Raw genomic sequence first — 26347 nt, forward strand, 5'->3', positions numbered from 1 at the left:
CACACCAGCGGACAGTCCGATGAAAACGGTCCGCTGGGAGATTTCGGTCTGATGGTTGTACACACCATCAAACCGAAATCCACGTGGACAGACAGCGCGGTGACGTGTCTGCGCCGTCTCCGCGACGATGACGCGGCGACGCTGGAAGGTCAATGCTTCCACGCATGCGTCAAATCACTTTGACGCATGCGAGGGATGGCGGCCGATCGGACATGTACGGTGAGTCTGTACAGACGACATGTCCGGCGGACAGGCTTCCAGCGGACATGTTTCTTAGCATGCTAAGAAACATTTGTCCGCTGCAAAACAGTCAGCTGGACAAATGTCCGCTGGAAACCTGTCCGGTCGGCCGTACACACGACCGAACATGTCTGCTGAAACTGGTCTGCGGACATGTTTGGTCGTGTGTACAGCCGACTGGACCGGATTCCCGGCCGAGCAGACTTTTTCCAGCGGACAAATGTTTCTTAGCATGCTAAGAAACATGTCCGCCGGAAGCCTGTCCGTCGGACATGTTCGGTCGTCTGTACAGACGCATGCGTGGAAGCATTGAACTTCCAGGGCCGCGCACGTCGCCGCGTCATCGTCGCGGACACGTCAGAGCATATCGTGTACGCGCGGATTTCTGTCTCATGGTGTGTACAACCATCAGACAGAAATCTCCGAGGGGACATGTCCGCTGAAAACGGTCCGGCGGACCGTTTTCAGCGGACTGTCCCCTCGTCTGTACGGGGCCTTAGTCGGGATGGACGTAATTTATGTCCATGTCAAAACAATGACGTCCTTGCGACGTCATTTAGCGCAATGCACGGCGGGAAATTTAGGGACGGGGCATGCGCAGTTCGTTCGGCGCGGGGACGCGCTTCATTTAAATGAAACACGCCCCCTACTCGCCGCATTTGAATTGCGCGCCATTACGCCGCGAGAGATACACTACGCCGCCGTAACTTACGGCGCAAATTCTTTGTGGATTCGAAGCTGGGAACAGTAAGTTACAGCGGCGTAGCGTATCTCACATACGCTGCGCCCATGCAATTGTTTGTGAATCTGCCCCAAAAGGAACAATCTGAAATGGGAAAAAAGTTTTGCCTTTAGTTCTACTTTAATCTAGAATTATTGTTATTGCACCTCTGTAATCAGAGATATGCCAGTTCTCAGTGTGCCCCTCCAGCTATCATGTAGAGGGATTTGCTTGGCACTGACTTTGCTGGTAAGGCAGGGTCATTATTGGCTATACTAGCTACACAAATATGGCTGGCATGACCCATGGGGTCTTAGACATAATTCAGCAGCAGTTATTATATATAAATATGATTTGTCCAGATGTCATGACAGGCTGGATCTTGTAGTACATTGTACAGATGACATGCTGGGTTTTGTAGTGCATTGTAAAGATGACATGCGGGATTTTGTAGTACATTGTACAGATGACAGGCTGGGTTTTGTAGTACATTGTACAGATGACAGGCTGGGTTTTGTAGTACATTGTATAAATGACATGCTGGGTTTTGTAGTGCATTGTATAGATGACATGCTGGGTTTTGTAGTGCATTGTATAGATGACATGCTGGATTTTGTAGTGCATTGTACAGATGACATGCTGGGTTTTGTAGTACATTGTACAGATGACATGCTGGATCTTGTACAGATGACATGCTGGATCTTGTAGTACATTGTACAGATGACATGCTGGATCTTGTACAGATGACATGCTGGATCTTGTAGTACATTGTACAGATGACATGCTGGATCTTGTAGTACATTGTACAGATGACATGCTGGATCTTGTAGTACATTGTACAGATGACATGCTGGATCTTGTAGTACATTGTACAAATGACATGCTGGATCTTGTAGTACATTGTACAGATGACATGCTGGATCTTGTTGTACAGATGACATGCTGGATCTTGTAGTACATTGTACAGATGACATGCTGGATCTTGTTGTACAGATGACATGCTGGATCTTGTAGTACATTGTACAAATGACATGCTGGGGTTTGTAGTTCTCCAGTTACTGGTAGCCACCCATCCCGGATCCCGGTGATTGCTCTCACTGCTGTGGAATCCTCTGACATAAAAGTGAGTGATAATATTTCTGATGACAGCTGAGGACTGTTCCCGCCCCCCTTCCACCCTGCCCCGCCCCTTTCATCCCCGCCCCCTGGGACGGTCCAGCTGGCAGTGACGTCTCGCGGAGCGCAGCTCGCGGTGTATTGTGGGGAGGCGGTGACGTGTTCCCCGGCCGGACCCAGGATGGCTGACGATAGACAGCACAAGCTGGCGGCGGCCCGGAGGAAGGTAAACACCACACGGGGGGTCCGGGGGTGTCACTGTATGTCAGACTAAAATTAGAGAGGCCGGGGGGAGGAGAGGAGACACGGCCGGGGGAGGACAGGGGCGCTGTGTGCGGACTGGGGCCGGGTGACAGCACAGGACAGGGAATGGGCGGACACGCAGGACATAGGCAGAGAGACGGGACATGGGATAGAGAGACAGGCCAGAGAGACAAGACCTGGGATAGAGAGACAGGTCAGAGAGACAAGACGTGGGATAGAGAGACGGGTCATAGAGACAAGACGTGGGATAGAGAGACAGGTCAGAGAGACGGGACATGGGATAGAGAGACAGGTCACAGAGACAAGACGTGGGATAGAGAGACAGGTCACAGAGACAAGACGTGGGATAGAGAGACAGGTCACAGAGACAAGACGTGGGATAGAGAGACAGGTCACAGAGACAAGACGTGGGATAGAGAGACAGGTCAGAGAGACAAGACGTGGGATAGAGAGACAGGCCACAGAGACAAGACGTGGGATAGAGAGACAGGTCACCGAGACAAGACGTGGGATAGAGAGAGACAGGTCAGAGAGACAAGACGTGGGATAGAGAGACAGGTCAGAGAGACAAGACGTGGGATAGAGAGACAGGTCAGAGAGACAAGACGTGGGATAGAGAGACAGGTCATAGAGACAAGACGTGGGATAGAGAGACAGGTCAGAGAGACAAGACGTGGGATAGAGAGACGGGTCAGAGAGACAAGACGTGGGATAGAGAGACGGGTCAGAGAGACAAGACCTGGGATAGAGAGACGGGTCAGAGAGACAAGACGTGGGATAGAGAGACGGGTCAGAGAGACAAGACGTGGGATAGAGAGACGGGTCAGAGAGACAAGACGTGGGATAGAGAGACGGGTCAGAGAGACAAGACGTGGGATAGAGAGACGGGTCAGAGAGACAAGACCTGGGATAGAGAGACGGGTCAGAGAGACAAGACCTGGGATAGAAAGACGGGTGATGGAGACGGGACCTGGGACATGGAGATGGGACCTGGGACAGAGAGACGGGTGATGGGACCTGGGACAGAGAGAGGTGATGGAGACAGGACCTGGGACAGAGACAGGTGATGGAGACAGGACCCGGGACAGAGACAGGTGATGGAGACAGGACCCGGGACAGAGACAGGTGATGGAGACAGGACCCGGGACAGAGACAGGTGATGGAGACAGGACCCGGGACAGAGACAGGTGATGGAGACAGGACCCGGGACAGAGAGACGGGTCAGGCACACAGCACAGATACACAAGACATGGGATAGAGAGGCAGAGATATAGAATACAGGATGTGGGGTAAAGTGACAGGCTATGGGACAGAGAAATAAAGGGATCAGGGGGATACAATGCAGGGGGATGTTGATAATTCAGGGGGAAAGGACACGGAGCATAGACATGAGAGGGGGATATATGAAACAGGAAAACATGACATGACAGAGAAATGCAGGGAGATGTAGGTGACAGCACAGGGCAGAGATATGCAGGGAGTTCATGGTGACAGGACATTGAGCAGAGGAATGTAGGGGTCCAGGGAGTGATGGAATGCAGGAAGACGCAGGGAAGAGAAATACAGAGGCGTGGGAGTGGCAGCACACAGGGCTGAGAGATGTGGGGAATTTGGGGTAACAGGACAAAGAGCAAAGAAATGTGGGGGAGGGGGTGTGGGAGGATTACTGCAGACAGGGGTTGAGGAACAGGGAAATATGGATGATAGGACACAGAGCAAAGGAATCCAGAGGTGGCAACACCCAGGGCAGAGAGATGTAAGAAATTTGGGGTGACAGGACATGGAGCAAAGAAATGTGGAAAGGGGGTGTAAGTGGAGACAGGTACAGAACAGACAAAATACAGGGAGATGGGGGTGACAGGACATGGGAAGAAGGAATGTGGGGAGATGGGGGTGACATGACATGGGAAGAAGGAATGTGGGGAGATGGGGGTGACATGACAAGAAGGAATGAGGGGAGATGGGGGTGACATGACATGGGAAGAAGGAATGTGGGGAGATGGGGGTGACGAGACATGGGAAGAAGGAATGTGGGGAGATGGGGGTGACGAGACATGGGAAGAAGGAATGTGGGGAGATGGGGGTGACGAGACATGGGAAGAAGGAATGTGGGGAGATGGGGGTGACGGGACATGGGGAGATGGGGGTGACGGGACATGGGGAGATGGGGGTGACGGGACATGGGGAGATGGGGGTGACGGGACATGGGGAGATGGGGGTGACGGGGCATGGGGAGATGGGGGTGACGGGGCATGGGAAGAAGGAATGTGGGGAGATGGGGGTGACGGGACATGGGAAGAAGGAATGAGGGGAGATGGGGGTGACGGGACATGGGAAGAAGGAATGAGGGGAGATGGGGGTGACGGGACATGGGAAGAAGGAATGAGGGGAGATGGGGGTGACGGGACATGGGAAGAAGGAATGTGGGGAGATGGGGGTGACGGGACATGGGAAGAAGGAATGAGGGGAGATGGGGGTGACGGGACATGGGAAGAAGGAATGAGGGGAGATGGGGGTGACGGGACATGGGAAGAAGGAATGAGGGGAGATGGGGGTGACGGGACATGGGAAGAAGGAATGAGGGGAGATGGGGGTGACGGGACATGGGAAGAAGGAATGAGGGGAGATGGGGGTGACGGGACATGGGAAGAAGGAATGAGGGGAGATGGGGGTGACGGGACATGGGAAGAAGGAATGTGGGGAGATGGGGGTGACGGGACATGGGAAGAAGGAATGAGGGGAGATGGGGGTGACGGGACATGGGAAGAAGGAATGTGGGGAGATGCGGGTGACGGGACATGGGAAGAAGGAATGTGGGGAGATGCGGGTGACGGGACATGGGAAGAAGGAATGAGGGGAGATGGGGGTGACGGGACATGGGAAGAAGGAATGAGGGGAGATGGGGGTGACGGGACATGGGAAGAAGGAATGAGGGGAGATGGGGGTGACGGGACATGGGAAGAAGGAATGAGGGGAGATGGGGGTGACGGGACATGGGAAGAAGGAATGAGGGGAGATGGGGGTGACGGGACATGGGAAGAAGGAATGTGGGGAGATGGGGGTGACGGGACATGGGAAGAAGGAATGAGGGGAGATGGGGGTGACGGGACATGGGAAGAAGGAATGAGGGGAGATGGGGGTGACGGGACATGGGAAGAAGGAATGAGGGGAGATGGGGGTGACGGGACATGGGAAGAAGGAATGAGGGGAGATGGGGGTGACGGGACATGGGAAGAAGGAATGTGGGGAGATGGGGGTGACGGGACATGGGAAGAAGGAATGAGGGGAGATGGGGGTGACGGGACATGGGAAGAAGGAATGAGGGGAGATGGGGGTGACGGGACATGGGAAGAAGGAATGTGGGGAGATGGGGGTGACAGGACACTAAGCTCCCCTAAACATTCATGGTGGTATTTGTATATCGTCCTTCAGATGCTTCAAAACACCCCCCTCCTTTTCCATGTAGGACAGTTTCACTTGGGCTTCAGCTTGTATAAGAGATGTGCGATCAGCAAGCTTTGTTAAACGTTTTAAAGTACCAATCAGACCCAATATTTGAATGTTGAATGCAGATCTTAATAGGTGTCCTGAAAGTCACTTTAAAAAAGCTGCTAGCAGGCTTCAGCACTACTTGAAGCTGGTTTAAAGTAAGGTGACCAGATTTTTAAAATGAAATCTAGGGACATATTTATTTTTATTTTTTAATGGCAAATTGCACAGGACTGCATAATCCGGCCATGAATCGGGCAACAAAACCGGGGACTGTCCCCGGAAACCGGGGATGTCTGGTCACCCTAGTTTAAAGGGGTTGTAAAGGTTTATTTTTTATTTTCTAAATGGGTTCCTTTAACCACTTAAGACCTGGACCAAAATGCAGGTAAAGGACCTGGCCAGTTTTTGCGATTCGGCACTGCGTTGCTTTAACAGACAATTGCGCGGTCGTGCAACGTGGCTTCCAAACAAAATTGGCGTCCTTTTTTCCCCACAAATAGAGCTTTCTTTTGGTGGTATTTGATCACATCTGCGGTTTTTATTTTTTGCGCTATAAACAAAAATAGAGCGACAATTTTGAAAAAAAATCAATATTTTTTTCTTTTTTGCTGTAATATATATCCCCCAAAAATATATAAAAACAACTTTTTTTTGCCCTCAGTTTAGGCTGATACGTTTTCTTCTATCCTATTTTTGTTAAAAAAAAATCGAAATAAGCGTTTATCGATTTTGGTTTGCGCAAAATTTATAGTGTTTTACAAATAGGGGATATTTTTATTGCATTTTTATTAATATTTTTTTTTTTTTTACTACTAATGGTGGCGACAATATGGCGGACACATGACAATTTTGACACATTTGACACAATTGTCATTTTCATAGCAAAAAATGCTAGAAAAATGCATTGTTTGCTGTGAAAATGACAATTGTAGTTTGGGAGTTAACCACTAGGGGGTGCTGAAGGGGTTAAGTGTGACCTGATATGTGTTTCTAACTGTAGGGGGGTGTGGCTGTAGGTGTGACGTCATTGATTGTGAATCCCTATATAAGAGGGATCACACGATCGATGACAGCGCCACAGTGAAGAACGGGGAAGCTGTGTTTACACACAGCTCTCCCCGTTCTTCAGCTCCGGGGACCGATCGCGGGACTCCAGCGGCGATCGGGGGCCGCGGTCACAGAGCTTCGGACCGGGTCGCTCGCCCGTGACCCATGGCTGGGCACTTAAAGAGGACGTACAGGTACGTGCATGTGCCCAGCCGTGCCATTCTGCTGACGTATATTTGCAGGAGGCGGTCCTTAAGTGGTTAAGCTAGTGCATTGTTGGTTCACTTACCCTTTCCTTCCATTTCCCTTCTGAATGTTATTTTCTTTGTTTTTTTTACTTCCTGTTTCTCCTCAGTAAGCTTGCCCCCATCACCCGAGCCGTTCTGGCTGGGGGTTAGTTAGCCAGAATAGCTTACTGAGGAGAAACAGAAAGTGAGAAATTTAGAAGGGAAATCGAAGGAAAAGGTTAGTGAACCAACAATGCACTAGCTTAAAGGAACCTATTTAGAAAATAAAAAACAAACCTTTACAACCCCTTTAAAGTCAGCACTCCCATTAGGATCTGTGTATAACATTTTCCAAACGGGAGCTGAAGGGCGCTTTAAAGGCTTAGAGAAAGCTGCTTGAAGCTTGCTGAATGTTTAATAAAAGCTTGCTGTTCATGTTTCTCTATACAAACTGAAGCTGGTGTAAAAGAGACCAAACTGTGGGGACGGAACACTACTGGTCCTGATATGCATATTTAGACTTCTTTTCAAAGGTCTACACTGAAACCCTTCATCCCTCCACGATAGTGTCCAGTCAGAGAGTATTTGAGCCTCGGGGGTTGGGCAGACTGGAGCTCAGTTCAGAATTGTTCCTATTCTATTTGGCAGTATTTCTCGAGTCGTCTTCCAGGACGGCACCTTGAGAGTAGACTGGCTTCACCTGACAGGAAACACAATCAAAAAGAGGTTTAAAAACCCCGCCCCTCCCCGTGCACCTCAGTTCATGATTGTGTTTCCCCCAGCGAAACGTTTTTTTGTTTTCTAAAAAGACCTAAGGCCTGGGGCTGGTGGTCCCCCTCTTGGAAGGTGAGCCATGGGTCCTGGGAGGCCTTGAGCTCAGTGAGGCTATTGCCTGTCCAGAGGGTCTCCCCGTATTGAGGGGGGGGGGAGCTGAAGGAAAACTTTGTTTTGGAAACCCCCCCCTGCTAGGTGTATCTGGGATAGTGGCTACCTCAGAACACCTAGGTGGCTGGAATCCCTCTCTCCCGAGCGTCTTCCTACCTGCTGGGCCGGGTAAAGACGCATCTCCGCGCTGTGGACTCGGCTGCTGTTCTCCCAGGCTCGTTTCTCGGTGGAGCCAGCATTTCGACGCTGCATCAATGGCGGCGCATGGTGATGACGCACTTCCAGTTCCGGTCTTCACCAAAATGGCGGCCGCCATCGGCGTTAGCTCACACGCACGGAGCGCAGCAGGGGAGAGAGTGGCGCCCGATTCGACGGTGCCATGGAGCGTGAGGACCGCCCGGCACTAACCGCTGCTGCAGAGGATCCACCAGGGGTGAGTCTAACTCCAGAAACTTCATTGGGGCACTTGGACTGGGTCCTTATTCCCCACACACCCCCCTTCCCTTCCCCTACTCCTTTTGTATTAAAGCCTCTGTCTTTTACTTTCAGGGGAAGAGGTTATTGCCCAGGGGGAGGCTTCTAGTGTTTCTGCTAAACATACATCTAAAGCTAAAAGATGTGGGAATTGTAGCATTAAGCTAGCCACAGACTATTCCAAGCTTTTGTGTGCTAAGTGCATTCAAAAGCTCACAGGGAAGGAAACTTCGCTAATAATGAAAGAATTCCTGATGGTTCAGTCAGAGATGCTTTCCACATTAAAAGAGTTTAAGGAAGTCTTAAAAACCAAAGAACCTGATCCCCTAGCAGCTGGACCCTCCTCACAGGAAAGCTTATCCACCTCGGCTCCAAAATTGTTGAGGGCTAGGGACGTTCTTCTGTCAGACTCTGAGGATTCAGAGGCTCAGGAAGAAGGTCTCATTGATAGCCAGACAGATGAGGAGGATGAAGATGCTAGATCAGGCAAATTCATTTTTTCAGCGGATTACATGGGTGGTTTACTGGCGGCTATCTATACCTCTGAGGGGATTCAGCAGCCGGCCGAACTAGTGTCAGCACAGGATAAGATGTACCAGGGTTTGGCTAAACCCCAGCCAAAGGTTATCCCAGTTCACCAATCTCTTCAGGACTTGGTTCTAAGAGAATGGGCTGAACCTGAAAAGAAGTTACTAAGGTACAAAACCTGGAAAAGGCGCTGTCCCTTTAAGGAGGAACTAGAAAACAAATTTTTCAAAGTCCCTAAACTAGACGCTTCCCTAGCTCAACTGTCTAGACAGTCTGACCTTTCCTTTGAGGATGCTGGGAATTTAAAGGATTCACTAGACAGACGGGCAGAGACCTCCCTTCGCAGGGCCTGGGAGGCTAATGCGGCAGCCCTTGGGCCCGCCCTGGCCTCATCCTGCATTGCCAGGAATACGGATACCTGGCTATCCAGGATGTTGGAACATATCCCGCAGACTTCAAAGTTTAAGGATGTCCGAGATTCCCTTAGAGTCATAGGTAGCGCTGTCGCTTATCTAGCAGACGCATCAATTGAGTCCGCTCGAGCCTCTGCTAAAACGGGCGCTCTTATTAACGCCTCAAGAAGGGCACTATGGCTCAAAACATGGGAAGGAGATTTGGCCTCCAAATCCCGTCTCTGTGCCCTGCCCTTTGAGGGATCCCTCCTCTTTGGGACAGGTTTAGACCAGGCTCTAACTAGGGCCTCAGAAAAGGGTAAACGGTTCCCTCCCAAACCTAAACAAAATAGGAGGAGATTTTTTCGAGGCCCCCAGAATAAAAACCGACCTTCAGACCGAAGAGCGGCCTTTAATAGGAGGTGGATCACAGGAAAGGATAAACCAAAAGGGGGAATCCTTTTCCCTGATCCTAAACCCGCTGGGAAAGACTCCAAGTGACTCGAGAGTCGGGGGAAGGCTCTCCCGATTTCTTCCAGCTTGGGAAAGCATAACACGGAGTCCTCATATTTTTCAGATAGTGAAGGAAGGCTACAGATTGGAATTCCGTCATCTTCCCCCACCAATTTTCCTCCTCACTCATTTACCCCAAAATCCCCTCAAAGCGGCAAGCCTTCTAGGGAATGTGTCAGACCTAGCACAACAGAGGGTCATAGTCCCAGTTCCGGTAGACCAACAGGGTCAGGGGGTGTACTCTCACATCTTCGTAGTACCAAAACCCTCGGGAAAATTCCGTCTAATCATCAACTTAAAACCCCTGAATACTTATCTCCTCTACAAGAGGTTCCGCATGGAGAACATTTACAGTCTCAAAGGACTTCTTTTAGAAGGGGTATTTATGATAACCATAGACCTGAAGGACGCCTACCTCCATGTCCCCATTTACCAGGACCATCAAAGATTCCTGAGATTCGCCATTGTTTCCCCTCAGGGGATCCAACACTGGCAATTCACTGCTCTTCCCTTTGGGCTTGCCTCCAGCCCAAGAGTTTTCACGAAGGTGCTAGCAGAGGTGGTCGCCTTTCTACATCTGAAGGGCATCTCCCTTGTTCCCTACCTCGACGATCTGCTGCTGTTCAATCCCAGTCGAGCACTTCTTCTCACGGACCTGACCACCGTCCTGACTACACTGGAATCCTTAGGATGGATTATAAACAGAGAAAAATCTTCTCTCCTCCCAGAACAGAGAAAGATCTATCTGGGATTCTTAATAGATTCCTTAGAGAAAAAGCTTCTCCTACCAGTAGACAAGGTCCAGAGACTCATCTCAGTGGTCAGGTCTGTCAGGGGAACAGCAGATATTTCACTCAGGGAGATCATGAGGTTGTTGGGACTTATGACCTCATGCATCCCAGCAGTTCCGTGGGCCCAGCTCCACTACAGGCCACTACAGGCCTTCCTCCTCTCCTCCTGGGACGGGAAGGAAACATCCCTAGACTCCAGGGTCTCCATTCCAGAGTCGGTAAAGAACACTCTAGAGTGGTGGCTCATTCCTCGGAACTTGGGAAGAGGCCTTCAGTGGAACCAGTCAAACCCCCTCAGGATAACCACGGATGCCAGCTCCTGGGGATGGGGAGCCCACATGGAGGGCCTACAGGCCCAGGGTTCCTGGGATCGACACCAAAGGGAGTCGTCTTCCAACTTCCGAGAATTATCAGCGGTCGGAAGAGCCTTGGAAGCGTTCGAGGAGAGAATCCTGAACCAGGAAATACAAATTCTCTCCGACAACGCGACCACGGTGGCGTTTCTGAACCATCAGGGAGGCACCAGGTCCCGTTCGCTCCTAAGATTGTCCCTAGAAATTCTAGGCTGGGCAGAACAGAGTGTCCGCTCCCTGTCAGCAGTTCACATCAGGGGAGTCCTAAACCTAGAAGCAGACTTTCTAAGCCGCCAACCCATTCTCCAGGGAGAGTGGGAACTAAGTCAGGAGGTCTTCGATTTGGTATGTCATCATTTCGGCATCCCAGAAATGGACCTCTTTGCTCACAGGAGGAACAAGAAGATAGAAAGGTTCTTCTCCCTCTCCCGGGATCAGGGATCGGAGGGTGTGGACGCGTTGGCCCAGGCCTGGACATTTTACCTAGCCTATGCCTTCCCTCCCCTGAATCTGATCCCGAGGGTATTGCAAAAACTGAGTCGTTCACAAGGGAAGCTGATCCTGATCGCTCCCTGGTGGCCCAAAAGATCTTGGTTTCCAATATTAGAACAGTGGTCAGTACTTCCTCCCCTCCCTCTCCCGGTCCAGGTGGACCTTCTGCGGCAAGGGCCGATCTTTCATCCAGAGCCAGGCTTTTTCAGTCTGACGGCCTGGTACTTGAGAGGTGGAACCTGCAGCGGAAGGGTTGCTCAGAGAAGGTAATAGATACCCTCTTAGCGAGTCGTAAGGAAGTTACCAGGAAGATCTATGCCAAGACCTGGGGAGTGTTTTCACGCTGGTGCGCGGCAAGACAAGCTCCACTACCCGAAATATCAGTTATCTTGGAGTTCCTTCAGGAAGGGGTAGATCTAGGTCTAGCTACGAGAACCCTAAGAGTACAGGTTGCCGCCTTGTCCTACTTTTTAGACAAGAGGCTGGCTCTGGATCCTCTTATTAAGAGGTTCCTGACGGCCAGGGATAGGTTGTCTCCTATACAGATATCCAGAGTTCCCCCTTGGGACCTCTCCCTGGTGTTAGACCAGCTATCCAAACCTCCGTTTGAACCGATAGACAGCATTCCGGTTAGGCTGTTAGTATTTAAATTCTCCTTTCTTTTGGCCATCACCACGGCTAAAAGAATAGGAGACATGCAAGCGCTCTCAATCAAAGAGCCTTATTTTCGTTTATTCGAGGACAGGGTAATCCTAAGTCAGGATCCCCTGTACCTACCTAAGGTGGCAACGAAGTTTCATAGGTCACAAGAAGTTATACTTCCTTCTTTTTGCGCAAACCCACAGAATGAAAGAGAACGAACCTTTCATTGTTTGGATGTAAGACGCTGTTTGTTAATTTATTTAGAAAGGGTGAGCGAGTTCAGACGCTCATCACACTTGCTAATCAACTTTTCAGGACAGAAAAAGGGTTGCCAAGCATCTAGAGCCTCCATATCTAGATGGATAAGACAGGCAATTTCAATAGCATACAGTAAGGCTGGCAAAACAGTACCTAAAGTGAAGGCACATTCCACGAGATCTATAGCAACCTCCTGGGCAGAGAGAGCAGGAGTTTCAGTGGAACAAATCTGTAGATCAGCAACGTGGTCAAGCCAGAACACCTTTCTAAAACACTACCGAGTGGAACTCCTGTCACCCCAAGACTTGACGTTTGGCAGAAGAGTCCTGCAGGCAGTGGTCCCACCCTAAGGTAGGCCTGAGGGTTACTTGCTTATCTCTCAAGGTGCCGTCCTGGAAGACGACTCGAGAAAATACCAGTTACTCACCGGTAGCTGTTTTTCTATGAGTCTTACAGGACGGCAGGCCTATTTCCCACCCTGATGACTTTGTATGGTTTGTATTTTCATATACTGGTTCCCGTGCTCTTATGGTGGTTACTTTATCACGAACTGAGGTGCACGGGGAGGGGCGGGGTTTTTAAACCTCTTTTTGATTGTGTTTCCTGTCAGGTGAAGCCAGTCTACTCTCAAGGTGCCGTCCTGTAAGACTCATAGAAAAACAGCTACCGGTGAGTAACTGGTATTTTTCTGTATATATTAGAAATAGGAAGGCTTACCTTAGAAGCTCATGCACACAGGGCGTTCAATTTTCTCCTCTGAATGCCCTTTACTCCTGACAGGAAAAAGCGGCTTATAAAACCTAAAGTCCTTTCCATTGGCCAGAATATTAAAGGTGTTGTAAAGGTTTTTTTTTTTTTTAAATAACAAACATGTTATTCTTACCTCCTCTGTGTAAGGGTTTTGCACAGAATGGTCCGGATTTTCCTCTTCTGGGGTCCCCCAGCGGCGCTCCTGGCTCCTCCCTGTATTAAGTGCCCCTTCGGGAGACCTGCATTCCAAGGGGACACCCGAACAGGCGTGCTCCCGAGTCCTGCTGCTACCTCCATTGACGCAGACAGACTCCTGCTCCCGAGTCACTGGACTTGATTGACAGCAGCGGGAGCCAATGGCTGTGCTGCTATAAATCTATCCAATGAGGACCAGAGACAGTTGATGACACAATCGGGTTCAGGTAAGCAAAAGGGGGGGCTCTGGGGGCTGAAGGTTTTTCACCTTAAATACTGTGCCGGCCGGTAATTGAGGCCGCGGCTTTGCAGCCTTCTGCAGGCTTATGATTCCTTCTGTGATCTGGCGCCATCTTGTGGTGGCCATTGGTATGACAAGACAACCAGCAATGCTAATGGAGCTTCCCCTGTCTGTTTTCACTGCCATCTCCTTCCCTCTAATTGGAACCCCCAAACATTTTATATATATATATATATATAGATAGAGAGAGAGAGAGAGAGAGATATTTTATTCTAACACCCTAGAGAATAAAATGGCGGTCATTGAAATATTTTCTGTCACATGGTATTTGCGCAGCGGTCTTACAAGCGCACTTTTTTTGGGAAAAAATACACCTTTTTTTATTAAAAAATAAGACGCCAGTAAAGTTAGCCCAATTTTTCACACTTCAAAATTGCGTCCGCTCGTGGAATGGCGACAAACTTTTACTCTTTAAAATCTCCATAGGCGACATTTAAAAAATTCTACAGATTGCGTGTTTTGAGTTAGAGGAGGTCTAGAGCTAGAATTATTGCTCTCGCTCTACCAATCGCGGCAATACCTCACATGTGTGGTTTGAACACCGTTTTCATATGTGGCGCTACTCATGTATGCGTTCATTTTTGCGTACGAGCTTGGCGGGACAGGGCGCGTACCTTGAATGGTTTTTCTGACGGAATTCCACTCAAGCTTGGCTTGCGTACACACAGTGACGTACAATACTACAGCAAGTCGAGAAAATTAAGTTCAGTGCTTCCAAGCATGCGTCAGAATTTTGCGCGTCGGATTTGCTACAGACGATCGGCTCTCAATCTTTTGTTGGCGGAAATTCCGACCGCAAAAGTCCGATGGAGCATACACACAGTCGTAATTTCCGTTCAAAAGCTCACATCGGACTTTTGCTGTTGGAATTTCTGATCGTGTGTACAGGGCATTAGAGTTTCAATTTGTATGCAATCAGGCATGCCCTTGCACTCCATGGTTTGGGTAAATCTGAAGACACAAATCTGCAGAAAATCTATTAGTGTGTATGGGGCTTTAGATATAAAAGGTCATGCTTGAATATTCTATAACGGGCGCTTTGGCAGGTTTTTTGTAAGTTGACTTTACATATATTGTTACATAGATGGCAGGGCTGTATAAAGACACTGATCCATCCAGTTTAACCTGAGTATGTGTGACATACTTATAACAAAGTGACTGTTCATAAAGGCAAATTTGTGAAAGATCTGTACATACAAACATTTGTTACTGTGAGATCTGCCTTTCTATCCATACAAGTCAGTGGGAATAAAGTTGGATGCTGCTCTGGTGGAGGCCCAGCTGTTTTCTATGGGGTAGATGTTACACGTTCCTCCCGTTTTTTATAGAGTGGAACATGTAACGTGTTCCCAATGCTGCAGCCGCTGCCTGATTTCCACCCCCCTACTGTGACAGCTGTATAGGGAGAAGTTTCCCTTACCAGCTGTCACTTTTTAAAATCAATGTAGCCATGTGGGTCATCCATTTGTATGTGAATGAACTTCAAGCCCCCACATCCTTTGTGGCTGTCGGCGTGTAATTCTCAATAAAGTACCATGGTAGTTCATTAATTCTTCCTGTCAGTGTATCCGCTTCCCCTTACGGGATGACCTGCATGGCACCAGCATCAGCACCGATCTGCTGATTGCGTGTGCAATGCTTTATAGCAGGGGTGCCCAACCAGTGGCCTGGGGGGCCACATGTGGCCCGCGGAGCCCTCTGATGTGGCCCGTGATCTCCTGCTTTGGGATAGCAGGTTCACAAGTCCAGATCGCAGGTTGCCGTCCCGTGTGAAAGCAACCTTGGGCCCATTTCACATGATCGGTTCAACCCACACGGACCCTCCATTCATCGCTATGTAGAGGCAGATGTAAACAGACTTGTGTCCATTTGCACTCCCCTACTTCCAATCCACAAAAAAAAAAAAAAAAAAGAATGTGATCGATCTATTCCCTTCCATCTGGTTGGATTGGATGGGAGGGCCCACAGAGTAGAGTGTGATGTGTCCGTGTCTGCTCTGCATATACAGAGCAGACACAGATTCTGTCTTCCCTCCACTCCACGTATTGTGGCCCACCACCAGTTACCAAGTCACTTATGTGGCCCTCCCTCTTCAAAAGCTTGGGCATCCCTGCTTTATAGGCTCAAAAAATTATAATGATAAATGCACATTTTTTTTTTTACCTGCAAAAAAATGTGCATTTATTGTTTTGTTTTAGAAAAGTGATGATATCCACATCTAGAGAGATGGCTAGGAATGTGTGTTTTTTGTTGCCTATTTCGTATTGACCTTTATTTGTTGGAATCGTGTTTTAATTGTTGAGCTATGAAAATGATTGAGCTAGTTTAGTCCCCAAACATAATACATATGGGCAATTTATAACAAAGGAGGAAACTTTTTAGATGAAGAATGTTCACATAAAACTTTTGCCTCGTGTGCAGATTTGCTTTGGTGGGATTATAGTTTCTTTATTGCGGACTTGATACAATTCCTCTTTTGTCCTTTTTAAAGAATGCCGTGTTTCTTGTCCTCACACTAGGAAAAGCACTGACTTGAGAAATGTATCCGGTCAGTGTATGAGATTGGTGGTGACAGCGATGTCGCTCCCTGTGGCTTGTTCCTTTACTTGTTACTGTTATTCTCCCTCCAACCACGAATCGAGGAGCTCAGTTGGCGAAGACTAAAAAGTAACTTCTGGAAGTTTACTTACAGCAGAGATACTCCAGGGAATTCATAAAGTGATGTGGATGCTCTTTAGACTTCCCTCGCTGCTTTTCCTGTAGGGATTGGGTACATAAATCGGATGGATGGGGTGGCACTGAGGCTGGAGTATTCATAACACGGGCACCCCCATCATCCGTGCATGATTGGTCCCTAGTCAGCTCTGCAGCCAACAGCATGCGAACAACTGATGACACATCCCTGGCCCCAGTTAGTTACCAGTGACTTGTTGTTAAGGTTCCCCTAACAAGCTGGTTCCTCTAAGGCAGGGGTGCCCAACCAGTGGCCCGGGGGCCACATGTTGCCCGCGGAGCCCTCTGATGTGGCCCGCGACCTCCTGCTCTGGGTTGGCAGAACCGACATCCCAGAGCATCAAGTGTTCTGAATGAAGCCAGCAGTAGGGCAGTGTGAAAGCTGCCTTAAGCCCTTTTCACACAATTGGTCCGACCCAGTCGGACCCTCCATTCACCTTTTAATGTGAATTGCTAAAAAAATAAACAAAAAATAAAAAGGGGATCCGTCCCCTTCCATCTGGGTGGATCGGAGGGCCTGTAGGGTAGAGTGGGCTGTGTCCGTGTCCTCTCTACATATGCAGAGTGCACATGGACCTGTCATCCACCCGCTCCGCATATTGTGGCCCGCGACCGGTTACCAAGTCGCTTAAGTGGCCCTCACTCTTCAAAAGGTTGGGCATCCCTGCTCTAAGGACTGCGCAGGCGCAATCCTTGCCGACGGAAATCTCTGAACCTCGGCCGGCATCCAGGCTCATTCTTTAACATCCCTGTGGATTGGAGGATGTTAAAAAAAAGAGCCAGGAGGCCGAGCGAAGCGAGGACGTGAGGCCGACTGGCCACTTTCCTCAAATTCCACGTCACCCTGGATGCCGGGCCGAGGTTCGGAGATTTCCGTCGGCAAGGATTGCGCCTGTGCAGTCCTTACAGGAACCAGCTCGTTAGTCGGAACCAGATCACCGGCAGTTACATTTCCCAGCTGAATGTAAACAAAAGGATATGGATGATGGTTCATGTCCTACCCAGATATCGCCACGACCATATTTTGATGATGTCCGCTAGCATTCTGCCCCTTTTTGTTTACTTTCAGCTGCCAGACAGGAAATATCCCAGCTGGCAGCTGAATGGGGTCATGGATTTTTCATCATCTGCTATGACATTGGTGACTGCTGGCATCCTAGCAGATGTCAATACTTGTACTGGAAGCTGTCACAGCAGTACTTCCCAGCACATATGCCCAACTCCGAGCACTGGCATCTTTCTATACACAACTCAGAGTTGGTCTTAAAGCGGTTGTAAACCTGGAGACTTTTTTTTTTTTTTTTTTCTAAACCTGTAAGGCAAATGCATAATGAGCTAGTATGCATTGCATACTAGCTCATTAAGAAATACTTACCTTAGAACGAGGTGTCGGCAGGTGATCTCAGTCCACGTCGAGGGAGCTGACATTTTTCCCCTCGGCGTGTCTTCCGGGTATTGCGGCTCCGGCGCTGTGAGTGGCCGGTGCCGCGATGTCCTGTGCGTGGGAGACTTATTTCGGGCAAGGTCTGGCAGCGTCTGCTGGACCTTCAGCCGGGCACTCGGAGTAAGCCTTATAATAGGCTTAACTGTAGGTAAAAGTGAAAAAAAAAATACTTTACTACCGCCTTAATTACTGCTAGTTGGATTCTAAAGGTATAACCTTTAGTTTCCAGAACCAGTTGGAGCCATAGCAACACCTTCTAAAAGTGGTGGTAGTATGAACCACCTGAATCGGGTGTATGAGTTGGTGCTGGTATAGACACTAGCACACAGCTTTCATGAATTCGGCACAGGCCATGTTAAAGGGGCCATACCACCAGAAAAATGCCATTGATTTATTGAATTCCTTCCCCCCACTGAGATAAGAGACAAGTCGTTGCGTTGAATTTGGGGGAAAAAAAGCAAATGTCAAATATTTGGTTCAAAGTTCTTGTTTTCCGTTTTCTCATCTTTAATTTAATTTGCATCTCAGTGGATTTTAAGGGGAACCCCGTACGCCGAAAAAAACGGCGTGGAGGTCCCCCCCAAAATTCATACCAGATCCTTATCCGAGCACGCTGCCCGGTCGGTCTGGAAAGGGGGTGGGGACGAGGAAGCGCCCCCCCCCTCCTGAACCGTACCAGGCCGCATGCCCTCATCATGGGGGGTGGGTGCACTGTGTCCCCATGTTGATGGGGGACAAGGGCCTCTTCCCAACAACCCTGGCCGTTGGTTGTCGGGCTTTGCGGGCAGGGAGCTTATCAGAATCCGGGAGCCCCCTTTTAATAAGGGTGCCCCTAGATCCCCGGCCCCCCTGCACTAGGTAAATGAGTATTGGGTACACAGTACCCCTACCCATTCACCTGGAAGAAATAATAAAAAAAAAACATACTACACAGGTTTTAAAAGTCATTTATTAGGCAGCTCCGGGGGTCTTCTTCTGACTTCGGGGGTCTCTTCTGCTCTCCGGTGCCTTCTTTCTTCTGCCGGGTTTCTCCGCTATATTCTTTCAGCTCTTTTACTAGCGGGGGCCCGGTCTTCCGCAAAGTCTTCTTCTTTCTTCTCTTCTTCGATATTGACACAACGCTTCCTCCCGCTGTAATGGCGGGTGTGCAACGATTTATATAGGCCTCTTATGACGTCACAGGCCCATCATGCTCCGGGTGGTGACTTAAGGGGGCGGGGTCACCGGGTGATATCCTCCCCCTTATGTCGTCACCACCCGGAGCAAGATGGGACAGTGATGTCATAAGAGGCCTATATAAATCGTTGCGCACTCGGCATTACAGCGGGAGGAAGCGTTGTGTCAACATCGAAGAAGAGAAGAAGGAAGAAGACTTTGCGGAAGACCGGGCCCCCGCTAGTAATAGAGCTGCAAGAAGATAGAGGAGAAGCCCGGCAGAAGAAAGAAGGCACCAGAGAGCAGAAGAGACCCCAGAGCTGCCTTATAAATGACTGTGTAGTGTGTGTAGTGTGTGTAGTGTGTGTAGTGTGTGTGTGTGTGTGTGTGTGTGTGTGTGTGTTTTTTTGAAAAAAAAAATGTTTTCCTCCAGGTGAATGGGTAGGTGTACGATGTACCCCATATTCATTCACCTAGGGTGGGGGGGGCCGGGATCTGGGGGCAATCTTATTAAAGGGGGCTCCCGGATTCCGATAAGCTCACCGCCCGCAAACCCCAACAACCAACGGCCAGGGTTGTCGGGAAGAGGCCCTTGTCCCCATCAACATGGGGACACTGTGCTTTGGGGTGGGGGGGACGCAGGGTGCTCCAAAGCACCCCCCCCCATGTTGAGGGCATGCGGCCTGGTACGGTTCAGGTGGGGGGCGCTCGCTCGTCCCCACCCCCTTTCCTGACCAACCGGGCTGCGTGCTCGGATAAGGGTCTGGTACGGATTTTGGGGGGGACCCCCACGCCGTTTTTTCGGTGTACGGGGTTTCCCTTAAAATCCATAGCAGACCTAAGGGCCTGGTATGCTGGTATGGTATGCTCTTGGAGGGGAACCCATGCCGTTTTTTTATTTAAACTTTGACGTGGAGTTCCTCTTCATTATTCATACCAGACACAGTGCCTGGTATTGGCAGGGATCCAAGTCAGATCCCCGTTCAATATCGTGCCGCAGCTAAAAGCACTGTACAAATGCATCTGATCGCTGAATTTCAATAGACAATAAACTCGATTTTAACTGCGGCAGAACAGTCGTCCGTGTGAAAGGGGCCTAAAGGATAGACCCATTTGGTTTGTATTCACTAATCTGAATTGTGTATTCCCAGAGGAATTCATTAGATAGTGGAGTGTAACTATTGTAAATTGTGTCCAAAGAAACTTTTGTTGTGTCCTTTTGTATTACGTTCTCATAGGTTACTTTTGTTTTGGTATTGTATTGTATTGGGCTTTTACACTTTTATATGGAATATATGGTGTGCTTTCAAATATTTATATTGTTTAACTTTTGATATGACTTTTGATACAACGTGCACATTTTGCATTCTACCTTTTTTGTGTTATTGTATTCAGCATAGTGATTTGTAGATTAGCAGATGGTTTCTCAGGGAGGCTCAGTGTGATTGTTCTCTCATATCTGAGATAAGATAACGGCCACGCGGGGGAACATATTGTCTCAGTTGGCCGGCTTGCATTGTGACAAAAAGCACAACATCATGTAACACTGCAAAGCAGGAAGCGGAGTCTGCTTATGTAGTGAGCAAATATGACTGACTCCCATGTATATACAGCATTACAGGAACAAAAATTGTTTCTGGACAGCCGCACTCTGAACAAGTTGTAGCCTTTATTAACCACTTAAGACCCGGACCTTTAGGCAGCTAAATGCCCAGGCCAGGTTTTGCGATTCGGCACTGCGTCGCTTTAACAGACAATTGCGCGGTCGTGCGACGTGGCTCCCAAACAAAATTGGTGTCCTTTTTTCCCCACAAATAGAGCTTTCTTTTGGTGGTATTTGATCACCTCTGCGGTTTTTATTTTTTTACGCTATAAACAAAAATAGAGCGACAATTTTGAAAAAAATGCTATATTTTTTACTGTAATAAATATCCCCCAAAAACATATATAACATTTTTTTTCTCCGTTTAGGTTGATACGTATTCTTCTACATATTTTTGGTAAAAAAAATCGCAATAAGCGTTTATCGATTGGTTTGCGCAAAATTTATAGCGTTTACAAAATAGGGGATATTTTTATTGCATTTTTATTAATAATTTTTTTTTACTACTAATGGCGGCGATCAGTGTTTTTTTTCGTGACTGCGACATTATGGCGGACACTTCGGACAATTTTGACACATTTTTGGGACCATTGTCATTTTCACAGCAAAAAATGCATTTAAATTGCATTCTTTATTGTGAAAATGACAGTTGCAGTTTGGAAGTTAACCACAGGGGGCGCTGAACGTGTTAGGCTTCAGCTAGTGTGTGTTTACAACAGTAGGGGGGTGTGGCTGTAGGACTGATGTCATCGATTGTGTCTCCCCTATAAAGGGGATCACTCGATCGATGCGCCGCCACAGTGAAGCACGGGGAAGCCGTGTTTACGTACGGCTCTCCCCATTCTTCAGCTCCGGGGAGCGATCGCGACGGAGCGGCTATAAACGAATAGCCGCGCCGTCGTCCCGGATCGCTCCCAGAGGTAAGCCGCACGCAGCGGAGGGGGTCCCGATCGGATCCCCGACCCGCGGAAAGGCAAGGACGTATATATACGCCCATCTGCCTGTCTGTGCCATTTTGCGGACGTAAATAGTCGTGCGGCGGGCGTTAAGTGGTTAAAAAAAAACAGCACTACAAGTCACAGCAACATAAAATAAAACCCGACTGCTGACGCGTTTCGCACTGAAACTAGTGCTTCGTCATAGCTATGACTAAGCACTAGTTTCAGTGTGAAATGCGTCAGCAGTCTGGTTTTATTTTATGTTGCTGTGACTTGTAGTGCTGTCCTTTTTTTTAATAAAGGCTACAATTTGTTCAGAGTGCGGCTGTCCAGAAACAATTTTTGTTCCTGCTTTGCGAAGTGCATTGCCTGCACCCGAGTTGTCTGCAATGGAGGATATTCATCTGGGTTCCCACCTAGAGCGGCTATTCCCTTTCCCTATATACAGCATTACAAATTATACATAGGGGGGGGGGATTTTAAAAGATGAACATGTTAAAGCTGAAGTTTTGGTATGGCAGTTTGTATATAGTTGCGTTGGTCTCATTTGGACAAACATAGGTTGGCTTGTTCCATACCTGTAGGATCCCTGTGGAAGCTGGAAATCGTACAGTAGGTTCAACTGCTATAGGGATTGCTGCGTGCGTCTGGATGCTGTGGCTACATAGTGAACACATCACCACCCCGCTTCTCCTCCTCCCAACAGAGAACACTTTGGGAGTTTTTTACGAAAGGCAAATCCACTTTGCACTATAAGTGCAGTCGCTGTAGATCTGAGGGGGACATGCAAGGAAAATAAACGCATTTTGGCTTGCACATGATTGAATAATTAAATCAGCAGAGCTTCCCCTCATTACAGATCTTCCCCTTAGATTTACAGCGACTGCACTTCCAAGTGCACTTTCAGTTCAATTTCACGTGCACTTTGCACTTGTAGTGCAAAGTGGATTTGCCTTTCGTAAATGATCCCCACTGTATTCAAAGTGTTCTGTGAACTGCACACATGCCAACAGTTAGACCAAGCTGAACAATGTAACGGTTGTTATACTTAAAGCCTTACTAAACCCACAAAAGCCATGGCGACTAGAAATAGGGTCCTGGCGACTTGGCTTGGAAGGGGGGCAAAAAAAAATATTTTTTTTTGTGAGCTGGCGTCATCTGGTGGTGAGCCGTTGGTATTACAAGTTACTACCACCAGATGTGTAAGCTGGCGCCATCTGGTGGTGGCTGTTGGTATTACAAGTTAAACAGCAATTCTAATGTAATTTTTCACTATTTTCACTGCCATCTTCTTCCCTCTAATTGGAACCCCCAAACATTATATATATTTTTTATCCTAACACTTTAGAGAATAAAATGGCGGTCGTTGCAATACTTTCTGTCACGCCGTATTTGCCCAGCGGTCTTACAAGTGCACTTGTTTGGGAAAAAATTACACTTTTTTTAAGTAAAAAATAAGACAACAGTAAAGTTATCCCCATTTTTTTTAATACTATGAAAGATAATGTTACGCCGAGTAAATTGATACCCAACATGTCACGCTTCAAAATTACGTCCGCTCGTGGAATGGCGACAAACTTTTACCCTTTAAAATCTCCATAGGCGACGTTTAAAAAATTCTACAGGTTGCATGTTTTGAGTTACAGAGGAGGTCTAGGGCTAGAATTATTGCTCTCGCTCTACCAATCGCGGCAATACCTCACGTGTGCGGTTTGAACACTGTTTACATATGCGGGCGCTGCTCACGTATGTGTTCGCTTCTGCGCGCAAGCTCGTCGGGACGGGGCGCGTTTTCTGGCTCCTAACTTTTTTAGCTGGCTCCTAGATTCCAAGCACATTTGTCAACCCCTGCACAAAAGTAAAATCAGTGTGTGTGTGTGTGTGTGTGTGTGTATGCAGCAAAGCACGCTTGTTATACTCACCGTGGAATCTAAGAGGGGTTCATCCTCTGCATTGTGTAAAAAGCCTGTTTGATCCTGTCTTCTCTGATCCTCCCCTTCCACTGTCCCCAATCCATCTGCTGATAGAAAAGAGCCTTGGAGGCACTCTGTACATGCTCAGTTTGGTGTGTATTGCTAGAGTGTTTTTTGGGAGGGTGCATGTGATCAGCACAGGGCCAATCAGCACTGTCCAGATAGAGAGGGTCAGGGGTCGTGCAGCCTCATAGGACAGTCAGAGGAGGATGAAACTCCTACAAGCTTTAACAAGACTGCTATATACTGCTGATAAGAAAAGATATTTACGGTAGCTGTTTATATTTACAAAAATAATTGCTTTTCCATGTTCTGCGTACTGTAGGAGCCCAGTTATGGTGAATGCAGGGTCCTGGGTTTAGTAGCGCTTTAAACTTCTCTAATGCATTTTGGACAGAGAATGGTTATAACCTCTGTCAGATTGTTTTCCACCATCTATGTCCCATTGTGGAGATCCCATAGCCAAATGGAAAGTGACAGGATATTCCTGCAAATGAAGGGAATTCATTGGGGATCCCCCAGGTCACCAGAAATGGTGTCCCCCCTATATTGCTTTTCTGGGGACGACCCAAAATATGGGATTTTCTTTTACTTTCACTTTCAATAATGGCAAACAAGACACAGAGAGGGTGAATCTCCCTAACAGGCACAGACAGCAATACAAACTGACGGGTGTTCTAATCCCTCTCCACTCTATCCAAAACTAAAACCCCTTGGGTCTTTAGGCAGCATATTGGTCCGGGGCTTAAGTGGTTAAAGGGCCGGGAGGCAATCAATGGGAAGTGGTTAAAACAATCTACTGAGCTGGTTCTTGAGGGAGCCTTTTCCATATTTTACAGCTCTTGCTGTGTCCCAATCCTTGCCCCGCCGCCAAAGCTGCATATGTAATGGAAAGCGGGAGCAGCAGTTGAAAAAGGAGCACCAGTATGTACTATTCAGGTTATCTAGAGTTGCACAGGTTTTTTTTAGAAAATGTTGCTAAACGTGAACTTTTACTTTAAGTGGCTACATCAAAGTACATGTCCATAACATTGGGGAAGAGGGGACCAAATAATGAGGGGATGGGACTCATCTCTGAATTACTAAAAAAAAAAAATGATTAAAATTTGATTTTATCTACATTATTGAATTTTAAATTGACTGACATGTGGGAATAACATTGTCGGGGTTTTTTTTTTTTTTTTTTTGTATTCCCACTTCAGAAAACTCTGTCAAGAGACTTATTCTGATTTTCGTTCATTAAGATTGTGTCTAATTTCAGTTTCTCATTATTGTGGCTTTACAAATATTTAATTTCTTCTACTTACAAAGTGTGCATCTTTTATTGTTAAAATCTTAAGTACCGTTACTCACAGTGGTTGTACCTTCATTCCATGTTTTTACTATACACAATCGGCATAAACATGTAATTTCACTGTAGTCTGTCTCTAAATTGTGCTCTGATGTTTTCCTAGCTAAAGGAGTTCCAGCAGAAGACGACCCCTCCAGCACCTGCAGGCGGCAAGAAGAAGAAAAAGGGGAAAGAGTCGAACAGCCATCCGGATACCCCAAATCGCCTCTCTCCAGATCCAGTAGGTTTAATGAAGGCCTATAATGTCTGCATATCTGTGTCGTTTCTTTATCTCTACCATTCAAAACCTGATTCCCTTTTTACTACATAAGTGTAGTTTTACACTCTAAGCAGTAAAGGTAAATAAAGCCCCCTCACATGCAAACATTGTTCTCTCATACTCCTGTCTTCATAAACTGAGATATTGGTAGCATGCATTCAGCATGGTGTTCACTTCAACATGAACCCGTGGCTCTCATAGATTGTAATGGGGCATTTTTTTTTGTTTTTATTTATAATTTTTTATTTTATCTGGTGTTTTTTTACATGTGTCATACATCAAAGAAGCAAATGGGGAACCTTTTAGAATGTTAAAGTATCCTAAGTCTCCTCCTCCTTACCTGACAAATCCACTGGAAGCCGCTGCACACTGTCCTGGGAGTGTCTGCCCGGTTGCACTGCAGTAAAGTAACATCAGTAAATAAATGGAAAATAGTAGTGGCACAAGGTGTCTTAAAGAGGAAGTAGATCCTGATGGTTTTACTTCTTCTTTGTTCCCTGCAAAGTAAAAGCATAATGGGCTAGTATGCATCGCATACTAGCCCGTTATGTGCCATTTACCTGCAAAAGAAGCCTGCGATGTCACCGCTGTGTAATCGTGTCCATCTCCAACCCCTCTTCCTTCTGGGGCCATGGACTCCGACTCTGCTATTGGCCGGAGTCGTGTGACATCACTCCCATGCGCATGGGCGTGGTAGCCAACGGTCAAGGCACAAGCACTATAGAAACGGTACAATCGCGCTCTTTCTTCAGTGCGCATGCGCCAATGGTGTCGGCGCCAGCGTATATGGCGACCATCTCCTAAACCGTAGAGGTTTGCTAACAATTGTGAACAGGCAGGCTCTTTATTGTAGAAAAAACTTGCAATGCCACCGTCATCTCCACTAAGGAAAACCGGCAGTGAAGCCTTTTGGCTTCACAGACGGTTCCCTGCTGCGCTTTCTGATTGTCGCGGAGGAAGGAGGAGGGGGCTACCTTCCGAGGGATGGTGCAGCGACTCTGTCTCCCGGGAGTGGGGACAGGGACCTGTTAAACAGATGTGGCATCGGAGGAGGGGAGGAAGCAAATAAACGGAAGTTCCACTTTTGGGTAAAATTCCGCTTAAATTATTTAGCAAACTTTTGCCACCATAACACATGGGGCTTTGCCACATACGCATATCCAGTTTTCCTGCCCCAGCTTTACTGGTTGACTTATTCATATAGGGATTT

General features: G+C 47.9%; 2 protein-coding genes across 9 annotated transcripts in view; one reads left to right on the top strand and one right to left on the bottom strand.

Annotated features, from left to right (window-relative positions):
- SWI5 (SWI5 homologous recombination repair protein) overlaps positions 1 to 1961 on the bottom strand; it is a 28103-nt gene extending 26142 nt beyond the window's left edge. The window contains exon 1 of the mRNA XM_040325282.1: positions 1617 to 1961. Within this exon, the coding sequence (XP_040181216.1) occupies positions 1617 to 1961 (345 nt within the window). The remainder of the gene's footprint in view (positions 1 to 1616) is intronic.
- Positions 1962 to 2200: 239 nt separating this feature from the next.
- The window catches only part of GOLGA2 (golgin A2), a 118833-nt gene continuing 94686 nt past the window's right edge, over positions 2201 to 26347 (top strand). For all 8 annotated transcript variants that reach the window (XM_040324772.1, XM_040324774.1, XM_040324773.1 and 5 more), the window contains exons 1-2: positions 2201 to 2303; positions 24982 to 25098. In XM_040324772.1, coding sequence (XP_040180706.1) covers positions 2259 to 2303; positions 24982 to 25098 — 162 coding nt within the window. In that variant the 5' untranslated portion in view covers positions 2201 to 2258. The remainder of the gene's footprint in view (positions 2304 to 24981; positions 25099 to 26347) is intronic.

Source organism: Rana temporaria, chromosome 9 (assembly GCF_905171775.1).
Source record: "Rana temporaria chromosome 9, aRanTem1.1, whole genome shotgun sequence".
Taxonomy (NCBI): Eukaryota; Metazoa; Chordata; class Amphibia; order Anura; family Ranidae; genus Rana; species Rana temporaria.